The sequence below is a fragment of the Lytechinus variegatus genome, chromosome 11 (genome assembly GCF_018143015.1).
Source record: "Lytechinus variegatus isolate NC3 chromosome 11, Lvar_3.0, whole genome shotgun sequence".
Lineage (NCBI taxonomy): Eukaryota > Metazoa > Echinodermata > Echinoidea > Temnopleuroida > Toxopneustidae > Lytechinus > Lytechinus variegatus.
In genome coordinates, this window is record NC_054750.1 from 25,419,618 (window position 1) to 25,441,681 (window position 22,064).

The 22,064-nt window shown below is 36.6% G+C and overlaps 1 protein-coding gene across 1 annotated transcript; it reads left to right on the forward strand.

Annotated features, from left to right (window-relative positions):
• Positions 1 to 2,969: 2,969 nt before the first annotated feature.
• On the forward strand, positions 2,970 to 19,059 carry LOC121423644 (RING finger protein 11-like). Its single transcript, XM_041619059.1, has 3 exons — positions 2,970 to 3,351; positions 8,900 to 9,048; positions 16,338 to 19,059. The coding sequence occupies exons 1-3, from the start codon at positions 3,253 to 3,255 to the stop codon at positions 16,510 to 16,512; spliced, it is 423 nt and encodes a 140-aa protein (XP_041474993.1). The 5' UTR covers positions 2,970 to 3,252; the 3' UTR covers positions 16,513 to 19,059.
• The last annotated feature ends 3,005 nt before the right edge of the window (positions 19,060 to 22,064 follow it).

Sequence of the window (22,064 nt, forward strand, 5' to 3'; positions counted from 1 at the left end):
ATCTTGCAATGAACAACACCGTTTTGTTACCAAAATGAATTAATTTCATTTTCGGAAATACGAACCTTATTCAATTTTCGGATTAACGAACCTTATTTCGTTTTCGGACAAACGAACCTTCGGAATTACGAACCTCATTTCGTTTTCGGATTAACGAACCTTTGGAACAACGAACCTGATTTCGTTTTCGGATTATCGAACCTTCGGAACAACGAACCTTATTTCGTTTTCGGATTATCGAACCTTCGGAACAACGGACATAATTTCGTTTTCGGATTATCGAACCTTCGGAACAACGCACCTTATTTCGTTTTCGGATTATCGAACCTTCGGAACAACGAACCTTATTTTGTTTTCGGAATAACGCCACAAATGCTCGGATTAACGAACCCTTTTTTGTTTTCGGATTAACGAACATCGAGGTATAGGCAATTTACGTGTTTCGGAATTACGAAACTTCGGAATAAAGAACGTTCGGAATTACGAACCTTAATTCGGAATTACGAAGTGTAACCAATTTTTATTTTAAGACCAATATCTAGTTCCAGAGCCCCCCCCCCCCTTTTTTTTCTTTGGTGTGGCACATAGGTATCATGTTATAATTCGAGTATACCGCCCCCCTCCCTCACCGGTCTGACAAAGCTGTGTCGTATATGGGAAGGTTTGACAACATTTTGTACCTTTTCGACATAAAAATAGTACAATATTTTTTTGATTGGTGGTGATCCTCAAATAGTTCCAGAAGGGGAACAAGAACAAAGACGTTATTTGATTTGATTATAATCTGTAATAGTAACGTGACGTATGGGACACTAATTAAAATAACATAAAATTAGAGAGAAAAACAACAAAAACGTGAATTCGTCCTCAATCCATTACGTTTAGTCGTTTATTCAGTCCTACGTTATGAAAATTAATTCACAATAAGTTTTGGTGATATTTCATTACTTTGGTGACATTCCGAAAGAAATGGCGTTGGACGAGCTCACCGAATATATATAATTCCCGATATAACTATTTTTTTTATTATCGTGAAATGGCATGCACGAAATTCCCATGCATTCGCCGTAGCTGGCGTGCTCACTGTATACAGTAGTCGTTCTCCATCCTTGGAAGAGGCCTGTCTACGTGTTCTATGCGGAAATGACCTGGAACTTTTCTTTTAAAAAATTGAAAATAGACTAAAAGGAAAAAATCCTTGAACTCACATTGTAATTGAGTGGGTTCTAAATATATTTGTGTGTGTTCTATAACTGTTGCAATAATGCAGGTACTTGCAGGTTTATATATAAATACATCAGAGCCCACCCGCCCCCCCCCCCCAAAAAAAAGTTATATATATATACGGCCAAGAAAATAAAAGGAGAAAATTAAAGGGCTAGTGAAATGTATAATCATTAATTTTGATATTGTGTACAAATCCTAAACAAAATTTTCACTTGAAAAAAAGGGGTTAAAAATATATATAAATTCGCTCGCTTTGCTTACTCACAACTTTTTATCTTATAATTTCATCACACATTACATGCCATGTCCCCCATTTTTATTTAATTCATTTATTTCTATTTATATATATATATTTGGGGGTCATTACGCCCCTCGCTCTTCCAAGGTGGCCTAGGTTAACGGGGTGACTGTGTAAATAAGGCTTTAGTGTTAGGAGGGCTAACTTGAAGATCAAATTTTGGAACTTTGAATCTTTATTGAGGATTAAAAGTCACTTAAGTCACATACATGTCCAGACCAGCACATATTCTGATATTTGCAGGGGCAAGGCATATTTGAAGCATTGAAAAGGGAAAGAGCACCAAAACAATGGAAAACCGTCAAAATAATTTTTTTTTAATTCAGTGAGGAAAAATAAAACGGGAAAAGGGAGGAAAAAGCGCACACAAATTTTGGTCGTCACCAACAGTTTATTAGTTTTCTGGCACTTTGACACTCGTCCAAACTCTCACATTTGCGCCTTAATTGGAATAGAATATTTCGATATAGATGGCGCAATATCAATGTCTGTTATTATTCATTTTTAAAATTATTATCATCATCATTATTATGATTATTAGCATGATTATTATATTATTATTATTATAATTAACATTATCATGGTCATTGTTATCATCACCATCATCATTATTACTATTATTTTTTATCAACCATATCTGAGATCAATTAATCCAGATTGACTGAGAATATTGCACGGTCAAACGTATTTAGGGTATGTTTTTTTTCCAAAGCTTATTTTTTAGCCATACGTGAAAGGTGATTTTTTTCCCCCAAGCTTTTTCCCCGGCCGGGGTCTGATCTGGCGACTTGTTTAGGGACCAAAAATGTATAAATAAGCCAGCGAAAAACTTATATAAGCCCCGGGTTATTTTGCACACAGAGAAAACTATTTCAGGGGGTGTTTGGAAATAATTTGGCCACTCGTGTGTACAGCAATAAATTTTCACCCCCCCCCCCCCCCCGGGGGGCATGCAAGTACCTCTTCGATCCCCAATGCATGACCATCGCCACTCCAACATGATACAAAGCGGATATCGGTAATTTGTATAAATCTTTAAGGCATCTGCATGAGAGTAGAAAGAGAGAAAGACAAAGGAACAAAGGACAAAGAATCGGCAAAGAATCCAAATTTATGAGCTTCATCCTGCGATTTTCTTTCTCATACACACATGACTGCCTCAAAGGGGAACCCCTCATTGTACAAAACTTTGTTTACAAAATAAGATGACGTCAGAGTCGAAATTGCAGAGCGCATTGATATATCATCTTTAATTCTTGTCAGCAAAATACATATTTAGGTAATTTACTGTCACGATTATTGCCCTTTTAAATTTGATATTATTTTTGACAATAGAAATACACTTACTTCAGTTACTTGTAGTTAAATTGCTTTATTGCGACATCAAAAATGAACTATTTTACATGCGTATATGAGGTGAAAACCGTAGCACCTATACAAGGCATGTTATTGTCTGAGCTGCCATATTGCTGTGTATTTTGTATGCAACTTCCCAAAGTAATTTGCCGTGCACGAATTTATAACGAAGAGTTCTCCGACCCAGCGTCAAGTAAACACTTTAGCACCATGAATAGGTTAATATGTCCACTATAACCAAGCTGACAACAAACCGACTTCATTTCTTGGGAGTCTGTTTTGAGTATGCTGTCGTTGTTTGGCATTTGCAGCTGAAAATTACCGTCGTAGCAGAGGCAAACTGACGACGTTTGGCCTTCACTCGACTCAAGATGGGGAACTGTCTGCAGGGACAAACAGCTGATGACATTTCGTTACTCCACGACGATGCCGAGGTCCATGAGCGATTGGGACCCCCACCCCCATATCAGGTTTGAGACTGAAATACGGCTTTTTTGCCTTTCTAATTTTCAAAGAACATTTAGGGCCTACATGTACTTGAAGTTGGAGGGGCCGGGGCTTTGTTTACGTCATGACTTGCAGAAAACACGAAAGTCATAGGCCTAATTGAACTAAACTCAAGGTCAAGTTACTCAACCTCACAATAAAAATCAAAGAAGTGTTTATGATTTGTATTCTTTAGATAGCACATGATCAACTTGTTGTTGTTGATCATGATCAATCAGACCTCAATCATTCAATGGTGCAATAAGAATTTGAAAGATATGGTCATATTAAAGACTAAGAGGTTCTTATTTGGCTATTGACTATTGAAATTGTACAGATGTAAGATCTAATTTAGTCGATCATTATTATTATTTATTTATTTGGCCATAAAAAACATACAAAAATTGTACAATGTAATTACATTAATACAATTTGAAATCAAATAATTAAATATGGATAAAGTAGAAATGAAAGAGGAGAAAAGAGTAAGAAAATGTTTTTTCCATGAGCCAGGGTAGCCTGGAGGCGTCTGGGGAGTAAAATACTAAAAAACATTTACTTCGTGGGCTTACTCCCCAATGACGCCTGGTAGTGGATCCCATTTATCTCTAGGTGGTTTCAAACCGCCTCGATCACAAGAATCCCTGTTTAATTACAAGAACTTTTTTAGGCTAAAAAATACCCATTAATTATTCCTGCATTCACCCAGCCCCGAAGCATATCCTTCGGGATAAGTTCCTGAAGTTACGAGCATGCGCAGTATAGTCTGATAAGCAGGCAAGGCGCGAGATTCAAAATCACTAGCCCAGCAGCCACCCACAGCTCCCGCGCCTAACGACATGCTGGGCTAATAGTTCCTGTTAATTGCTTTGCTGCGACCTTGGAAAAATCCCTGCGACAGTTCTCGTAATTTCGCCAAGTACCTACTATTTAGCGGGTATTTTCTTTCGAGGAAATTATGCGTAGTTTGCTTTCACATTACCAAAATACCTGGTATTTTCTAATCGGGGTAAATTTCCCGATCAGAGAATACCTGGAACTGACGAACTTTGAGGCGGTCTGAAACCACCTTCTGTGTAGGGATGAGATTCCCACGGTCAAAGTAAGGCTAAATCAACACTTGTCCGCTATATCAAACCATATTAACCCCCCCCCCCCCCCCCCCCGTTAATAAATTTCCTTATATTTATTGAATGAATAGTAAAAATTTGAAAAAACATAAGAGCACAAGTGTTAACTTACCCAGTCTGTTTACGTCGCCATTTTAGAATCTTTTGTTATCGATACCAAGATACCACACGTGTGTAGAGCTGCCAACTTAGATTTTTTTTAAATACTTTAATCGGCCAATAAATATCATGAATCGTAAAATACTTTTTTCGGTCAAAAATACAACACGTGCTAAATGATATTTTTTGACTAAAACAAATATTTTACGATTCGTAATATTTATTATCCAATGCAAGTATTTCTTAAATCTTAGACTGCAGCTCTACATGCATGTGGTATCTTGGTATCGATAACAAAAGATTCTAAAATGGTGACGTAAACAGACTGGGTAAGTTAACGCTCGTGCTCTTATGTTTTTTCAAATTTAGTACTATTTAGTTAATAAACATAATGAAATTTATTATTAACGGGGGTTAATATGGTTTGGGCCCATGTACGTTAATTTGGGCTCCAAACGTAATGGACAAGTGTTGATTTAGCCTTACTTTGACCGTGGGAATCTCATCCCTACACAGAGATAAATGGGATCCACTACCAGGCGTCATTGGGGAGTAAGCCCACAAAGTAAATGTTTTTTACTCCCCAGACGCCTCCAGGCTAGGCCAGGGCTTGCAAAAGTAAAATTCAGTACTGTTGCCCAGAGGCATGCGAGCCCTCATGGAAAAACCGTTGAGAGAATATTGCACATTCAATGTATATAATTGCACATTATTAAAATTCAAATAAAAAACAGAGTCAGTCCTTCTCTGTTACTTGGGAAAGGCAGCCTCCTATCAACGTCCAAACCTGGGGGGGGGCACTCAGTATATAATGCATAGTGGGTATGTGCCGCGGAGGGGACGCCCACTTTTACACTCAAATTTTTGCCTTATTGAGAAAAAGAACAAAGAAAGCCGCTACAAAGCATACATGTAGCATTTTCTTCTTATCGAGAAAAAAGAAAGAAATCCGCTCCAAAGCTTCGCATATTTTCCGTTATGCCGTTCCGGTTGTATTGGTCTGCTACAATGTGCCGTGATTTTGGTGAAAAAAACGGCCGCAGAGCGCAGTCCAACCATTGCCTCTGTACTAGCGAACCCGGCGCCCGTGCAGCTGGGCTAGCTGCATGCACGTTCCATAGGGATACATACGCACTCACACGCAGGCGGCCTGTTCCAAGGACCCCCGTATTCACAAACATTTGTAGTTCCGAAGCCGGTTCAGAGGACCCTCCTTTTTACAATAAGCCCGCTCCAAGGCCCCCATTTTTTGTCTCGCCCGCGGCACATACCTACTACCCTCCTACTTTTCTGGTCAAGTACCCCCCCCCCTCCCTCAGTGGGGATAATTATGTATTCATGAGGTCATATGTAAGGCCCCCATATGTACCAATTCCTACCAAATTTCTGTAGTTTCAGTTTTTCATCGTGCCCTGCCGAGGTATGGTATAAACGCTGAAATGCCAGGAAAGTGACGTCATCACCTCGGTACTCTATTGTGTTGCAGTCAACTCAACACACTTTATTTCTTCCAAAAACAAATTTTCAAACTTTGCCACAAAATATGGAATGGGAATTTTTATTCAAAAAAATATCTTAATAAAAAAACACCCTGATTTGAAAGAGAAGGTAGATCGTAATTGGAGACCTATCATTTTGTAAAAAATTGCCTGTTGGACCCTCCCCGGGAACTGTTGTCAGACTTAACATGAAGTGGATTGGAAAGTGACACCTTTACAGTCAAGTGCATACACATGATCATGAGGTCTGTGCCTTTTACAGTTAATTGTAGAGACATTCACAGTTCTTTTCATGAAAACTGCTGATATAAATACAAAGAAACAAACAGAAAATATTCCTCATCCAGATCAGGTGATTAAATGTTCATCCCATATGATCCGGGGCTGAATATGTGACCGAGTGTAACACCTTTGTTTAATGTAGTGCAAGTTGATTGCTAATATCCTGTTATCGTGTGTGTAGCCTGTGTCCTTACATACATGTAGCCTGTGACTGTGAATAACTGACCACCAATATTACATTGCACCTCAAGCAACAGTCCTCTAGACTGCATAATAACTGATGAGTGTGGACTATTATACATGTACATGTAGGAATGCTCCTATTTTACACTGTAGGTTAGGCCCTTAGGGTAAAGAAAAATACAAGTTTTTAGCCCATGTGTTCCTCTATCTCTGACTGTTCCTGTTTCTGGAAATTTCTTAGTTGAGTTCCCACTTCTTGCCTGTCAGGGTTGGTAAATGTAGGCCTGCAGGTATATACTATAATTTTGTCTTTTTCATATCAGGTTGCTGAAACTGTTTTAAATAAGCTAAAATATCTTGCTTTTTAATGGATTAATAATTTGTTTCTATGTTTTGCATGTATGTGTATATTTTTATAGAATATTCTGATAAATAATTAGATCTTACAAAAGGAAGACAAATAATTCATTGCTAAGTAGTTGCTACATGTAAGTATTGTTTGTAATCAGGTAATTTACCCCCCCCCCCCCTCCACTACCTGCGTAATGGTGCTGGTCATGGCAGTGACCTTTAATACATGTACAGCAACTCTCTTGTCTGCGGGCTTGTCTGTCAAATAAAGTGAAGGGCACCTTTGGTAGTGTACATGTAAACCCATTCCTAAAATGAGGTTGTTACTACATGTAGTTATGAGAAGGGGGGGGTCTTGATTCTTAAGGAGTGATTTTCAGTTGGTGAGTTATTCTTTGACAAAGGATATGAGGAAGTTTTGCAGACTTCCAAAGTTCCCAGTATCAAGTAGTGTTTTTTTTTCTGTATGGCGTATGTAAACAATGACCTGTAGTTCATTCAAGGGTAACGTCTTCACAAAGGGTTCCCATGTACAGGTAGTTCCTGATTTATGACCCGAGACTGTACCTACAATGTATGTATCGGGATGACTGGATCTCATTGTAGAGGTTGCTAGAAATTAGCATGTTGCATTATACTGTCATATGAAAGTTCATTGCAATACACGTATCTTTGTCTTGTTTTCTATGGAGTATACAATGAACATATTGGCAAGTACATGTACCAGTAAATGTGTCTTTTGTTGTTTCAGAAGAGGTGGTGGCCTCCCTGCATGAAGTAATGTCCTTAGATGTATTGGACAAAGAAGTTCCAATTTGGATGAGTCATAGCTCAAAAAAAAATGTCTGGTTTCTTTTATTTTATTTTTTTATACTGTACAGTTTACCAGGTAATCCAATTGTATCACTTCTTGATATTAACCAAGCTCTTTCCTCAAGGGTTTGGTCTAATGAAAATATGATGTTTTGTGTTTATAATTAATTTAAATCAAATTATGTTCAAACTTCAAAATAAATAGTTGTACAAACTGCAATGGACCATAAAAACATTCAGATTAAATGAGACACATTCTTCTTTCAAATTTTACAACTTGAATTTATATAATCAACAAAATTTTGACGTTTCATGTAGGTCTAAGATTTGAAAAATGATTCTTCTGCACCTATAAAACTAAAGTAAAAGCTCGATTGTATAACGTTGTAATAAATCACCATAAAAAATAATTCAGATTCAATAAAACCCAAATTTGTTTTATTTCACAAAGCTTACATGTATGAAATAATAAGAGGGTATAAACTATTTACAGTGAAACCTGTCTATAGCAACCACCCAAAGGAAACACAAAATGTTGCATTAATAGACAGATGGCTGTTGGATACTGTAGACAGATTCTTATACACCAGTGGCATACCTAGGATTTTCCATAGGGAGGGCAAATTCATCCGCCAAAAAAATTGACAAGAAAGAAAAAGGTCTTCAACCAGAAAAAAATTTGACAAGCAAAAAAAAAGGTCTTCAACCACATTTCGTACCAGGAAAAAATTTGACAAGCATAAAAAAAGGTCCTCAAGTTCATAGGAGCGGGCCAGGGATCAGTTGTGACTTGTCAGGGGGGGCACTCTGCCCCCTCTGAACCCCCCCCCCCCTCGTAGGCTAATGTTATACATACATGTATGTATACTCAATCTGCCTCTATGGGAATCAGTTTTAGTGGTCACTATAATAGACGGATGACTGCTATAGACAGATTCTTATACACACAATCTGCCTCCATGGGAATCAGTTTTAGTGGTCACTATAGGCAGGTGGCTGCTATAGTCAGATGGGCACAATGAAGATTCTTTTAAAATTTAACAAAGTAACATTTTGTGCATTACATGTGAAGTGAAAATCAGAAAGGAATGATGATATTGACTGAAGTGAAGCTTGCATTTGGCACATCATACATGTGGTAAAAGATTTATTCTTTTTTCTTGTTCTATTTCTAGGAGGAAGCTCCCGTTTACCATGTGACACCAAATCAGAGAAGATCAGCGAGTCAGCTGACTGAAGAAGAACAAGTTAGAATTGCCAAAAGAATTGGCCTTATACAGCACTTGCCCATAGGGCAGTATGATGGTAGCAAAAAGGCTAGAGAGTGAGTATATTTTTGCATAATTTGTCCCGGTTCAGGGTCAAACAAACAACTTGATAGTCATAAAATGAAGATAATGATTTTTAATAGCTTACATGTACATGTATGTATAGTGAGACATGCTTGTCTGGTCAGCTCCAAACTGTGTCCAAACAAATATGAATCAATAACCTTGCCAAATCTGAATGGATTTTATATCAGCTCTTAGGGTGTGTTCAGTAACAGTTTTCAAGTTTAAACGGCAACATAGATCATGATTGAAAAAGTGATTACAAAACGCAGATATAATGTCCGCTGTTCCCAGTCTTAAAGTTAAAAGTAAACGTCTTTCAAATCATGGTTCAGAGGAAAATTTAAACATCGAAAAAGATGCGTTTGTAAACGAGATCAGCTCATTTTTACAACCTTGAGCATCATGAATGCGACATTGAACACAATTGAGTTTTGAAGCGTTTTTAAATTTGCTCTCACAGTGGAAGCCTACAAAAAAAACAAGTGCCAGAACTGACCTTTCTTGGGATGGGTCAAACTGAGCACTAAGGCTGAGCTATCGAAAGCAGGAAATTTAAAGAGGGCCAACGTATAAACGACTTTATATTTCCGACACTGAGCGGTGCACCGCTGATCGTGTTTGTGTTCGGTGTTTTGTAATTGAGTTTTCAATCATGATTCATATTGCTGTTTAAATTTGAAAATTGACATTGAACACACCCTTAAAGTGATTGGTTAACATTGGTTTGACTTTTAAAAAATCTGAGCTAGAAGGTCACACTTGTCACCTGTGTCAGTGATATGTTCCAAAAATGAAGCCCAGAAAAAATTGCGTTCGAAAATGATTATTTAGTGCTTCAAAAATTGAAATATAAAGTGACCGGAAACACCATCTTAATTTCATCCCATACACTTATGTGTACTATTTAGGTGTCTATAAGACGCCTATTTACAAAATCGGGGTTTGCCCCTTAGTTTTAGCTTTTCATTCTCAATAATGGTTGTTTTCAGGGTTTATTAGTTCTAATACATGCACTTGTACACATGTTTCATCTTGGTTTGAGAATTTTTTAAATCAGCTGCTCACAAAGTTAAATAATACCTTTAATGATGCATGCTTCTTGAATGTTCACTGGCCTGACCTCATCATTTGTCATCAGACACGTCAAACCACCATAAACTTTAATATCAGATGCATTTTTTTCTCTCTGAAAGAGGAGATTCCCAGTATGTACCTGTAGATCTTTATGAAGGCATACATGTAGGCCTACATGCATGTATATGGGGTACATGTATGTCCATACACTGGAGTTATGAACAATGGTCCATAGAATAATGGGACCCCCCCCCCATCACACACACACACACACTGTCTGTATATTTGTATGTGGTTTGCAGTAATAGAAACAGGGGCAGATCCAGGATTGTCCAAAAGGGGGCACATTTTCCTGAGGAAAAAATTGACAAGCCCCCCCCAAAAAAAAAGGTTTTAATGGCATTTTTACATTTACAAATTTTAAGTGCACCTCTCAAAAGGGGGAAGGGGCATGGGCCGGCTTTGCCCCCCCCTGGATCCACCAATAAATAGAAACTATTAAACAAAAGTACAAGATATTAATGACTTTGAGAATTTGTTTGCCAGAGTGTAGATAAATTGAACTTCTACACTACTATTAATATTAGGGTTTTCATGGTCTACATGTACCTCCTTGGGTAAACCATACATGTTACTTTAAAGGTAAATGCTAGTTTTGGTAACGATATCAAAATGAGTTCGTACAGAATCCAATGAAATGACCACCAAAGTGTCTGTTTGTATAAATGAAACGCATGTGCATAAGGATTCTGGAAGAAATTGTGTAATTGCTGAGAAATCACCAAATAAGCACAGGAATCGGGTAGGGCGTCGGGCTCGACGCTCTAAGCAATAATTATACATTGTCCCACGTGCGCTTATCTGTGTTGGGGATCTTCGGTGTGAACATTTTTCAGCGTAGATTTCAAGATTTCACAAAGTTCAGTTAATGTAAAGTCTGTCAAAGATCTAGATCCTCGATGATATACTGACAATTAAGCCTTGTTTTACAGACTTTCTCATGAAATCAGTGTTTACTGCAACTACTGGAATTTCTCTTTGAACGGCACCGTTTCAGTTGGTTAAACCATGGAGGTATTACAGAGACTGAAGTTCAGAATACACTATGGCCAATTGGCCATTGACTCCTAATCCATTCTGCCCTTGTCCTTCAGATTGTTCTTTTTAGAAAACAATCCGTAGCCTACCCAAGCGGCCTCTTTGTTTTTGTTTTGTATTGAGAAAAGGGAAAGGTGTGACAAAAGGAGGATCAGAGCTCTACTGTAGAGAATGTCTATGAAGGAATTATCGGATTGTCCTGGATCCTAGTGCACTAATTAAGCACTTCCCTTTTCACAAACAAGAAGTATGTATTTTGAGTAAAAGACATTCGTTCAGTGAAATGAATTATTGAAGATATTTCTTTTATAGTGTTTGCTTTAAACAACAGTTATGTACTGACACCATGACATACAAAAATTATTTGGCCCAAGTTTATGTATTTCAGCTGATATTTATTCATATTATTGGGTCACCTATCTAAGAGCAACCCTTCAAAGAGCTTTTTCTACATACATATATATTAAATATAAATTTTGGTTGAATTTGAATTTGATGGTCATTTGATCTCCAGTAAAAAATATGTGTAAATGTTTCAAATATCAGATTGAAATGTATTCTTCTTTGTACATGTACATCTTTGTCCAGTACACTTTATAGACTACCTATTGCATTTCATAATAAAAGGATTCATATGGTTTGTGTGTAATACAATTTACACAGTCCGCGACACTGGCACTGGTCCGACGGTCCCAGACCAGTAACAATTGCTGTCACTAGCCTGTCAGGCCAGTAACTTTTTAGAAATAGCCAGATTTATTGGTCCCACCATTAAAAATATATATCAAACTGATACAAACGATATTTTCTCCTCTTTTGTGAATTAAAAAAATTGCTCTGTTATCTTAAAAAATGGCTATCCAAAATTGAGAAATTGCTCTCATGAATATGTTGTGAGTGTACATGTACTGTATTGTTGTATGTTTTTTTTGTGGGGGGGGGGCAATAAAAACACAGGCAAGGAGGTCCTAATTGTCAAATTCATAAAAATTGAAATATTGTATAATTCAAACAATAAAAAACAAAAGAAATAGTGAGTGAGTGACATCATCGACTCTCTCATTTGGATGTAACTGGCTTGTTCATACTTTGAACTAATAAACTAAAGTCTTTTTTATGTTTTCTTTATTTTGGGGGGACCGGTAAATTTTAGGTTCGGACCAGTGAAAAATTGAAAAACTGGGAATCTACTGGTCCGACATACATGTAAACTGGTTTGACCAGTAGAAAAAAGGGTTAGTTTGGAGCCCTACGTGTAGGTTTGGAGATTGCTGTTCATACTAGCTGTGTCATACTTAGCTAAGTTTAATGAAACATGAGGTGATGACATCATCATTCCACTTCATGATCCTTACGCACACTGTAAGCCTCATATCACATGTCTGCATCATGATCAGTTTTTCATGAGACAATATACATGTAGATGTGTAACGATTCAAATATCAGACATGCATATTCTTTTTGTTACCCTTTATGTACAGTATGTACATTACATTTACATAAATGTTGATGGCATATTTGTGTACATTAATAGCCCAGTACGCACAAACGTCATGAATTGACAAAATTGAAGTATATTTGTCATGTTATTGTTTTCATGAATTCTGGTAGGTGTTGTGCATTTGCTGACTCATAGTTAGCAAGCAAAATAGCAGTGCCAATCAGAACATACATGTACTGCAGTCAGAGTGAGGTTTCAAATGGTAAAATATTTTTTTCTACTGCCAACTCGTCCACTCACCACATGCCCCCATTGGTAGTCCACCACAATGCAATTACGTCCATCAAAATTTTAGTAACAACCACTTGGTCTAATTACCATTTTGTCAAATCATCACTTCGTCGAATCGCCAATTTGTCTATGACCGTTTCGTCTTACAACTATGTATGTAGTTGGTTTAATATCCCTTTTACTTTCATTAAAGGGGAATGAAACCTTTGGAACAAATAGGCTTGTGTAGAAACAGAAAAATCAAAGAATAAGAACAAAGAAAGTTTGAGAAAAATCTGACAAATAGTGAGAAAGTTATGAGCATTTGAATATTTCAATCACTAATGCTATGGAGATCCTCCTATTGGCAATGCGACAAGGATGTGTGATGTCACTGATGAACAACTTTCCCTTTGGTGGACTATAAAATACCCTCAAAATGTCTCTTTTTGCTTTTTCTTATGATGATACAAACTCTTTATCCATGATGTATTCTTAAAAAAATATGTATTACATGTACATGCCCTCATGTACATGTACATGTAGAAAGAACACATGATTTATCATTTATGGATAGATGTGATAAAAGAGGCAATTCAAGTGAAATATATGCTACAGTAATGGGGAGAGTTGTTCACAAGTGACATCACACATCTTTGTCGCATTGCCAATTTGCTATCTCCATAGCATTAGTGATCGCAATATTAAAATGCTCATTACTTTCTCATTATTTGTCAGATTTTTCTCAAACTTTCGTTGATCTGTTTCTTTGATTTTTCTGTTTTCACACAAGCTACCTTGTTCCAATGGTTTCATTCTCCTTTAATTTCGCCCAGGGAAATGACATTTTAGACCATGTGTATAGTGGACAAACTGATGGTATAGACCAATCGGTAGTAGACGTCGACGAGTTGGTAATTGGACGAATTGGCATTGGACCAGTTGAAAATAAACCAACACAACAGACTATATTGTAATTTGACCATACACTTTTGTTGTAGGGGAGACTGGGGTTAGTTGGAACATGGGGTAAGTTGAAACATTATATTTTTCTTTAAAGCCTGTAAAATAAATTTATGCAATACTGCCCTCAATTTATTGCTATTAATAATACAACAGTGTTCAATTATTACTGCAATAAATTGAGGGCATTATTGCATAAATTTACTTTACAGGCGTTAAAGAAAATCACAATGTTTCAACTTACCCCATGTTCCAACTAACCCCGGTCTCCCCTATTCTAAAAATTCATTGAAATACCTTGAAACCTTGAGTAAAACAGCCGAGCTGATATTAATGCATTAATGCCAAATTCATATTGAAATTCTATTATTATTTTTTGAAGTGCGGGTAAGTGTTCTACGTGTTCTGTAGCCCTTTTCAAGCTCTTTGCCAAGTGTATTTCTGGCAAACAATGATTTGAGGTCATTGTGGCTTCATGATTATAAATCTTTTGGGGGTACATGGTGTAAAGAAGATCTACATACATGTACACGCAGCAGATTACCCTTTGTGTACATGTACTTGTACATGTATGTAGGTAAAAAAAGGCATACATGTATAAATAATTTTTGAAATGAAGTAAGCCCTGATATTAAAGGACAAGTCCACCCCTACAAAAACTTGATTTGATTAAAAAGAGAAAAATTCAACAAGCATAACACTGCAATTTCATCAAAATTGGATGTAAAATAAGAAAGTTATGGCATTTAAAAGTTTCGCTTCATTTCACAAAACAGTTATATGCACATCTCGGTTGGTATATGCAAATGAGGAACCAATGACATCACTCACTCACTATTTCTTCTGTATTTTATTATATGAAATATTTCTATTTTCTCGTCATTGTCATGTGAAATTAAGTTTCATTCCTCTCTGAACACATGGAATTCCATGATTTTAACATTTTGTGCTTCAGGCAAGGAGGTCCTAAAATTTTTGTCAAATTCGTAAAAATTATATTGTATAATTCAAACAATAAAAAACAAAAGAAATAGTGAGTGACATCATCGACTCTCTCATTTGGATGTAACTAGCTCGTTCATACAACTATTTTGTTGAATATGAGCGAAACTTTGAAATGTCATAACTTTCTTATTTTATATATCCGACTTTGATGAAATTTTCAGCGTTGTGCTTGTCTGATTTTTCTCTATTGATTCAAATCAACATTTTTCTGAGGTGGACTTGACCTTTAACTCTTCAGTATATTCGATCAGTTAAAAGACCTCGGTTGATATTTAGCCAAGCTCAAGTGTATAGCCCATTTAGAAGGGCTATTAAAGCTATTGACTTTCAACTGATGTACAGTTGTACATGTACACTGTCGATTTGAATTCAATTAGATTTTTCTCTATCTAAGGCTGTTTTTCTATGCAGCGTTTTTTTAATGCATTATTGTTAAATTTTCATTGTAGTTTTATAGGTATTCTCTCATAATACAGATGTACCACATTAAATATATTTTCATTTGTTGCTGTCATAACGCATATCATTGCTGGGCTCTTGAAACCTTGTATCTCAAAATTCAAACATGCATGTAAATGTAACGCATAGCTCGGAAAATGGTCACGACACAAATGACAAACTTCTTTTGCCTTGAAATAGTTTTCTACATGAATTACTTGTGAGAGACTTCAGACAAAAAGCAGGATTGCCACATTACATTTTACATGTACATGTAGGTACGACCTGCCCTCAGAATCTTTACATTTTGAGATACATGTACATGTATGAGGCTAAAATGCAGCCCAGGCGAGTGCTTCATAAAGCTGTTCGTAAGGTCAGAGCGACTTTAAAGGTAAATGCTAGTTTTGGTAACGATATCAAAATGAGTTCGTACAGAATCCAATGAAATGACCACTAAAGTGTCTGTTTGTATAAATAAAACGCATGTGCCAAAGGATTCTGGAAGAAATTGTGTAATTGCTGAGAAATCAGCAAATAAGCACTGGATTCGGGTAGGGCGTCGGGCCCGACGCCCTGAGCAATAATTATACATTGTCCCACGTGCGCTTATCTGTGTTGGGAATTTCGGTGTGAATATTTTTCAGCGTAGATTTCAAGATTTCACAAAGTCCAGTTAATGTAACTGTACCAGATCTAGATCCTCGATGATATACTGGCAATTAAGCCTTGTTTTACAGACTTTCTCATGAAATCAGTGTTAACTGCAACTACTGGAATTTCTCTTTAAGAACGACTGGTGAACCTTTCTTACGGTAAATGGTATGGCGATGGTTTAGTGTGTAAGAAAGGATCGCCAGTTGTTCTTAAAGTCACTCTTCACTTACGAACAGCTTTATGAACGGCCCCCTAGGACAATATAACTGAGTGATAGACTAGTCATTGTTTTTCTGTTTCTTTTTTTCTCCACCCCCCCCCTCAATCTTCCAGGTGTGTGATATGTATGCTTGATTTCCAATTAAACGATCCCATCCGTCTACTGCCGTGCATGCACATCTACCACACGAAATGTATAGACGACTGGTTGATGCGCTCTTTCACGTGTCCGTCTTGCATGGAACCCGTAGAGGCCGCTCTTTTATCCACCTACGACGACGGACATTAGGAGGTTACAAGAGACTCCATGAGATATATATTTTTTTCTAGTTATCTGAGATGTACGAGAGGAAGCGGTATATAATGTGTGCAAGTGAGAGAGGTTTCTACGACGTAAACATCGAAAAAGTATTTTCACGTTACATTTGCTATGGCTCGCCAAGCAAATAATAAAGGGGAAGTTGTGTTCAAGTTGGAAAGTCCCTGCTTGAAAGTTGTTTGATTTGCATTCATGCACTGGATTTTGTTTAAGACAGTCGCAGTCAGGGGAGGCTTTACTCAAGTCCTACACATATTTTTCTGATTTTTCCTCATATTTTAGAGTATCTACACAAGGAAACAAGATGGGAATAAACTCTCATTTGTGGGATTATACTTTATCACCAAGGTGATAAACAGTTGTGGCAAAATGCCTGAAATTCAAAGCGTTATGTCATCTGCAGCTTTACAAAGAACGACAAGAACATTGGTAATAACTTATCTTCTTGATAAAAGTCATCGTGGTGATTTGGTAAACGTGATCCAAGGTTACTTTCATACAGAAAGAAGATGATTGTCAAGCGTGATGAAAGTCCTAATAGATATGTTTTAGGACTTTTTTTAAAATTCCCTTGTCATTTTCTGTACATGTACATGAATGGCTGTAGGACAGATTTCCAGGCATGAACTACATTATAGAAATAGAATTGCATTCCAATTTTCATATAACCATTAATAGTCCATTTACTACTGAAGTGTACTGATGTATAAAGCTATATATACAAGGAAGCGACCCAGTGAATTTTAGGGGGGGATATGACCTAAAAGTAAGTAACTACCAATACTACATGTGTAGGTGTTTCTTTTTTCTTTTCTTTTTTTCTTCTTTTTTCTTCTTTTTTTCCAAGTATTAGCAGTGTACATGTACACATGGTCAAATCATCTTTTTTCTACTCTTCTTTACCTTTTTTTTCTCCTGGATTTTTTTAAAATCACTTCAGATCGAGGGGGTGGGGTACCCCTTTTCCCCTGTACAGCAACCCCCCCCCCCTGTACACATACATGTACATGGAGGCTATGTTTAATTGAAGTTAAAAATTAACATGCTTTCACTGTACAATACATCATTCTTCATATTCTGACATTTATACATTATTTTTGTTTTTTGATATCACTTTTAAACCTCCACATATCAAACATGTAGAGTATTTGCATGTTTATTTGATGAAAAATTGTTTCAAAATGTTAATTTTGTATTAAGCAGTGAACTACTCTCGAACTGAAACATGCAACTCCCTTCAAGATATCAACATTTCAACTTGAGTAGTTACATGTGGCATGAGTGATTATACTGTACAATGTAGTTTTTAACAGAATGGGGCAAAACTTGTAAGCCGTTTTGGTTTCTAATATGGTCTATTTTCATGTTTCTTTGTCATTTATATTGCCAAACTTCTTGATTATTTATGATTTACGAGGCACTTCCTTGTTCTACTGTATCATAGTGGTAGTGTTATGTGAAACTAATAAACTTGACGAATGGAAACCAGATCTGGGCGCATGTACATGTCCTTGAAGGAATGCATTAATGAATCATCACTTAACCACTTATAAACAAAAATATTATCGCTTCTTTTCTCTATGAAAAAAAAACTACTCATTTTGCCTGTTCTCATTTCTTGAAGACATTGATATTGTTTAGACCATGTTGTTTTGGAACGAATTTATAGAAGAAAATGGTATGAAGTACATTTAACTTACAGTTCATGTTGGCAGTTCACCACCTGCATCTTGTGTAGGTCAGTAAATGAGCTGAATATTATCATACGAGATCTACACACATGCGCATCCTATGTCATTCATGTACATATATGTATCTCTAAGACAAGAAAATCCCTGTCTGTGTCACTATGCACAAAGGATCATCAGCACTTGATGAAAGTCCCTGGATCTTGAGAAGTGTGCCCACTTATGAGTGCTGACTTAAGAAAGAAAATAATAAAAATCGAAGACTTTGTCGTCCAGGGTAGGTTAACAAAAACATAAACTTCAATTGTCAGCCTGCTCGAAATATTGATTTCAGGCATAAATTACACTTCCTCCAAGATCAAATGTTAAAACTAGCATACACTGTACCATGTGTGTGTGTGATTGCGTTTTTACAGACGTGTATCAGTTATATTTTAATATTATCCAAAAGATGTGATCGGGGCTCAGACCTCGAACCTTTGAATCAATTCTTGACTTCCCCCATAATGTATACCTTGTATTACAGTTTCATGCCAATATGCCCTGGCGAAAACATTCATGTATATACAATGTGTACAACAATTCAAAACAAATAAAGTTAGACAACAAGTCAAAACAATAAGTTAACAAGTTATAAAAACATACTCTTGGGTAATTCAAGTCTAAACATCCTGTTCACAACATCATGATGTTCGTGTTTCTCATTCAGTGTGATACCGTGAACTTGAATTAACTTAATATTGTGTTTTAATAGGCTGCCCTGGAATCTTCTAGTTTATTGACTTCCTGCTTGCAGCAGTAGATGGGGTATTGCATACAAATATACCAGGGTTTGAGAGAGAAAAGCAGGAATTATTTATCCAAGGTTGTACTGGCAATTGCTACATGTATTTGTAAAAAAAAATAGTGATATTGCCAGTCTAACCGAGGATGAATGCCTCCTACCTCTATACTTCTGAAAGAAACGTCTGGTATGAACTGTGAACGGTATTTATTTAATATCCGTTCTTTAATTATAGAATGATAGATCTTGATAATCTAGACACTGTGCTTGCTCAGTAACCTGGCTGACATCGTTCATCCACCACGCTCCAAGCTGTTGCATCACAGGAGTTGGTCATTGAGACACTTTGCTTCTCGGGGGGGGGGGGGGTAATGATCTGTGATCTAAAGAAGGGGCGCGTTGCATAAAACTTTTTACCTGAGAAAACTTTGTTAAAATCTGAAAACTAACGTTAGTCTGATTTCTGCTGTTGACTTTAACACGGCAAAAACTCCGGTAAAAACAACCAGTTTTCTCAGGTAAAAAGATTTATGCAACGGGCCCCAGTTCTCAACTTATCTCTTACCAAACAGAAAAGTCATTTGAAAAAAAAAAGCAAACAGCTGTGTTATAGAAAGTGGCCTTAAGGTATTATATTTTTTTCTTTTTCAAAACAGTAATGTTTTTAAGTTTTGATTAAGATTTGGCATCCTGTATTCCTGTATTTATGATACAATTTAGATATGATATGTCAAGCACATATAGCATGTATATATTGAATGTTATGATACTTTTCATGATGAAAGCTTACTACTGGTAATGCCCAAATATTTTCATTATCGTAAGGATGGTAATTATTACAAGTTCCCCCCCCCCTTCCCTCCTCTATGCCCCTGCCTCCCTCTTTGCCCCACTCTCTCCAGTTATGCATGGTAATATTAACATGCAATACTGATACCCATTTCACAAACCTATCCTCCAATTAGCCGCCTGAGAGTAATGCGGATAATTCAATAAAAATTGTGTTCACAAACTCTGAAAATAAGCCGCATTATTTTTACGAGCGCCTGTCCTGAAAAAGGCGGATAATCGTCATGACAACTGGACACGCCCCCTCCGATGCGGTTGTGTTGGAAAAGGGTGACCTTGTGACCGCACCATGGCAATTATCCGCATTATTTGGAAATGCGTTCATAAACTCGAAATCTTGTCCCGATGCTGCTGTTATGCGGATAATAGCAGCATCAAAATAATGCGGATAACTCTGGTCCTCCAATTTTATGACCAAATTATGCTGCTATTAGCCGCATAATTGGGTTTATGAAAGGGGTATTAATTGTTATTTACATTGGCCCGTATTATCTTAAACTCAGGTTTAAAGTTGTGGTTTAACTATGGAGAGCCAATTGTTACATAAATCACTAACAGTAGAGGCATCATATTTCAGCTCATTTGGCTCGCAAATCATTCATAATTGTCTAGAAAGTATAAATAGATGATTGTCTTCACCATCAATGAACCAGGAAAGAGCACAGTAAACCATAGAAACGTACAACTTGATAAAAGTGTTGACACTTTTGGCTTCCCATAATTTTGGCACAGAGTTAGACCATGGTCGAAGTTAAACCTGACTTCAGAATACGGGCCTTGGTGTTTGTCTTTCTTGATTTTCTCCCTTTTTTTAGTCGAATGATAATGTAAATTGGTTAAACATGAGTATTTTGTAATGATTGAAATATGACAAGCATGTGTTAAACTTTCTTAGATCATTTCCTACAGTAATTTTCCATGAAAATGTAGCCCCCCATACCATCAATCACCCAAATTTACTCATATATAAATATTATATGCTTTATAGATCTGTAACAATAAGCTATACAGGCCTGTAATTCAGTTATTCTTTTGTTTTGATAAGATTTTAACCCCATATTTGTAGCTGTGTGATCTCAACACCAAAGAGATATGTGTGAAAACATATTAGTATTTTATTTACTTTTGAGTATATAGGAGATGATGGCGCATTGCTGTCACTGATAGGTGTCTAAAATAGAAGTAATGGCAGTGGTGTTTATTTACATTATTCACATTGGCTCAACTTCTGTTACAAAACATTTCGTAAATTACAGCCATTTTGGTTGATAATGTTGGAATATTTCAACTTTTGTTAAATGGGTACATGTTGTACAACCCTAAGACCATGGTCACATTTGCTCTACGGCGGCCGTACGGCGAGTCGACAACAGCCGTTTCAACATTTTTTGTACCAACTACATATAGGTGGTTTTAATTGAAATTAATAAAACGGCTGTTGTCGACTCGCCGTACGGCCGCCGTAGACCAAATGTGACCAAGGTATTAATCTACAAAGTTGTTAACATGTGAATTACTGAAGCAAAGTGAACAGTATCAATCTGCTTTCTTTAAAAGTTTTGTCATTAATCATGTGTGATATATAAAGTGAACTTGCAAAGACAACTTGAAAAAACTTTATCACACTCAGTGCAGTAGGATGAATAACAGTATATGACAAATACCATTTTTCAGCAAGCATGTCTGTGAAGGCCGCCATTTTGACAGAAAATTCACATTGTCAGCAAGAACATCTGTTATCTTGAGGAATGAGAGATTGGGGGGAAAATAGTCATTCTTGTATTATTACTTGCTAGGATAAAATATACAGGCATATTTCACTTGATGTTGATGCACAGAAAAACAACTGCAACTGCTTCTTTTAAAACAAAATTTGCTTATTTCAAAAGAGCTGTATTTTACCTTGCAAAATTATGCACAAATGAACAATATGAAAAGAATTTGTTTTTTTAAGCACATACTTGTATAATAGCTGAGTTTTAGAAAATTGGGCTTAACAGATCCATCCAATCTTGCAAAAGTCTCTTTCAGTCTGTTGAGTAGAATGTTGCAGAATGTTCACAGGTGTTGTTGGATGCTGCTTTCATTGATTTCAAAAGCTTTGTAAATGCCACAAAGATCCGTCTCCTTTTTTTTTCTTTAAGAGCTACAAAGAAAAGCAACGATTATCATAGTTAATATGATTTTGTTCATTGTTTCTC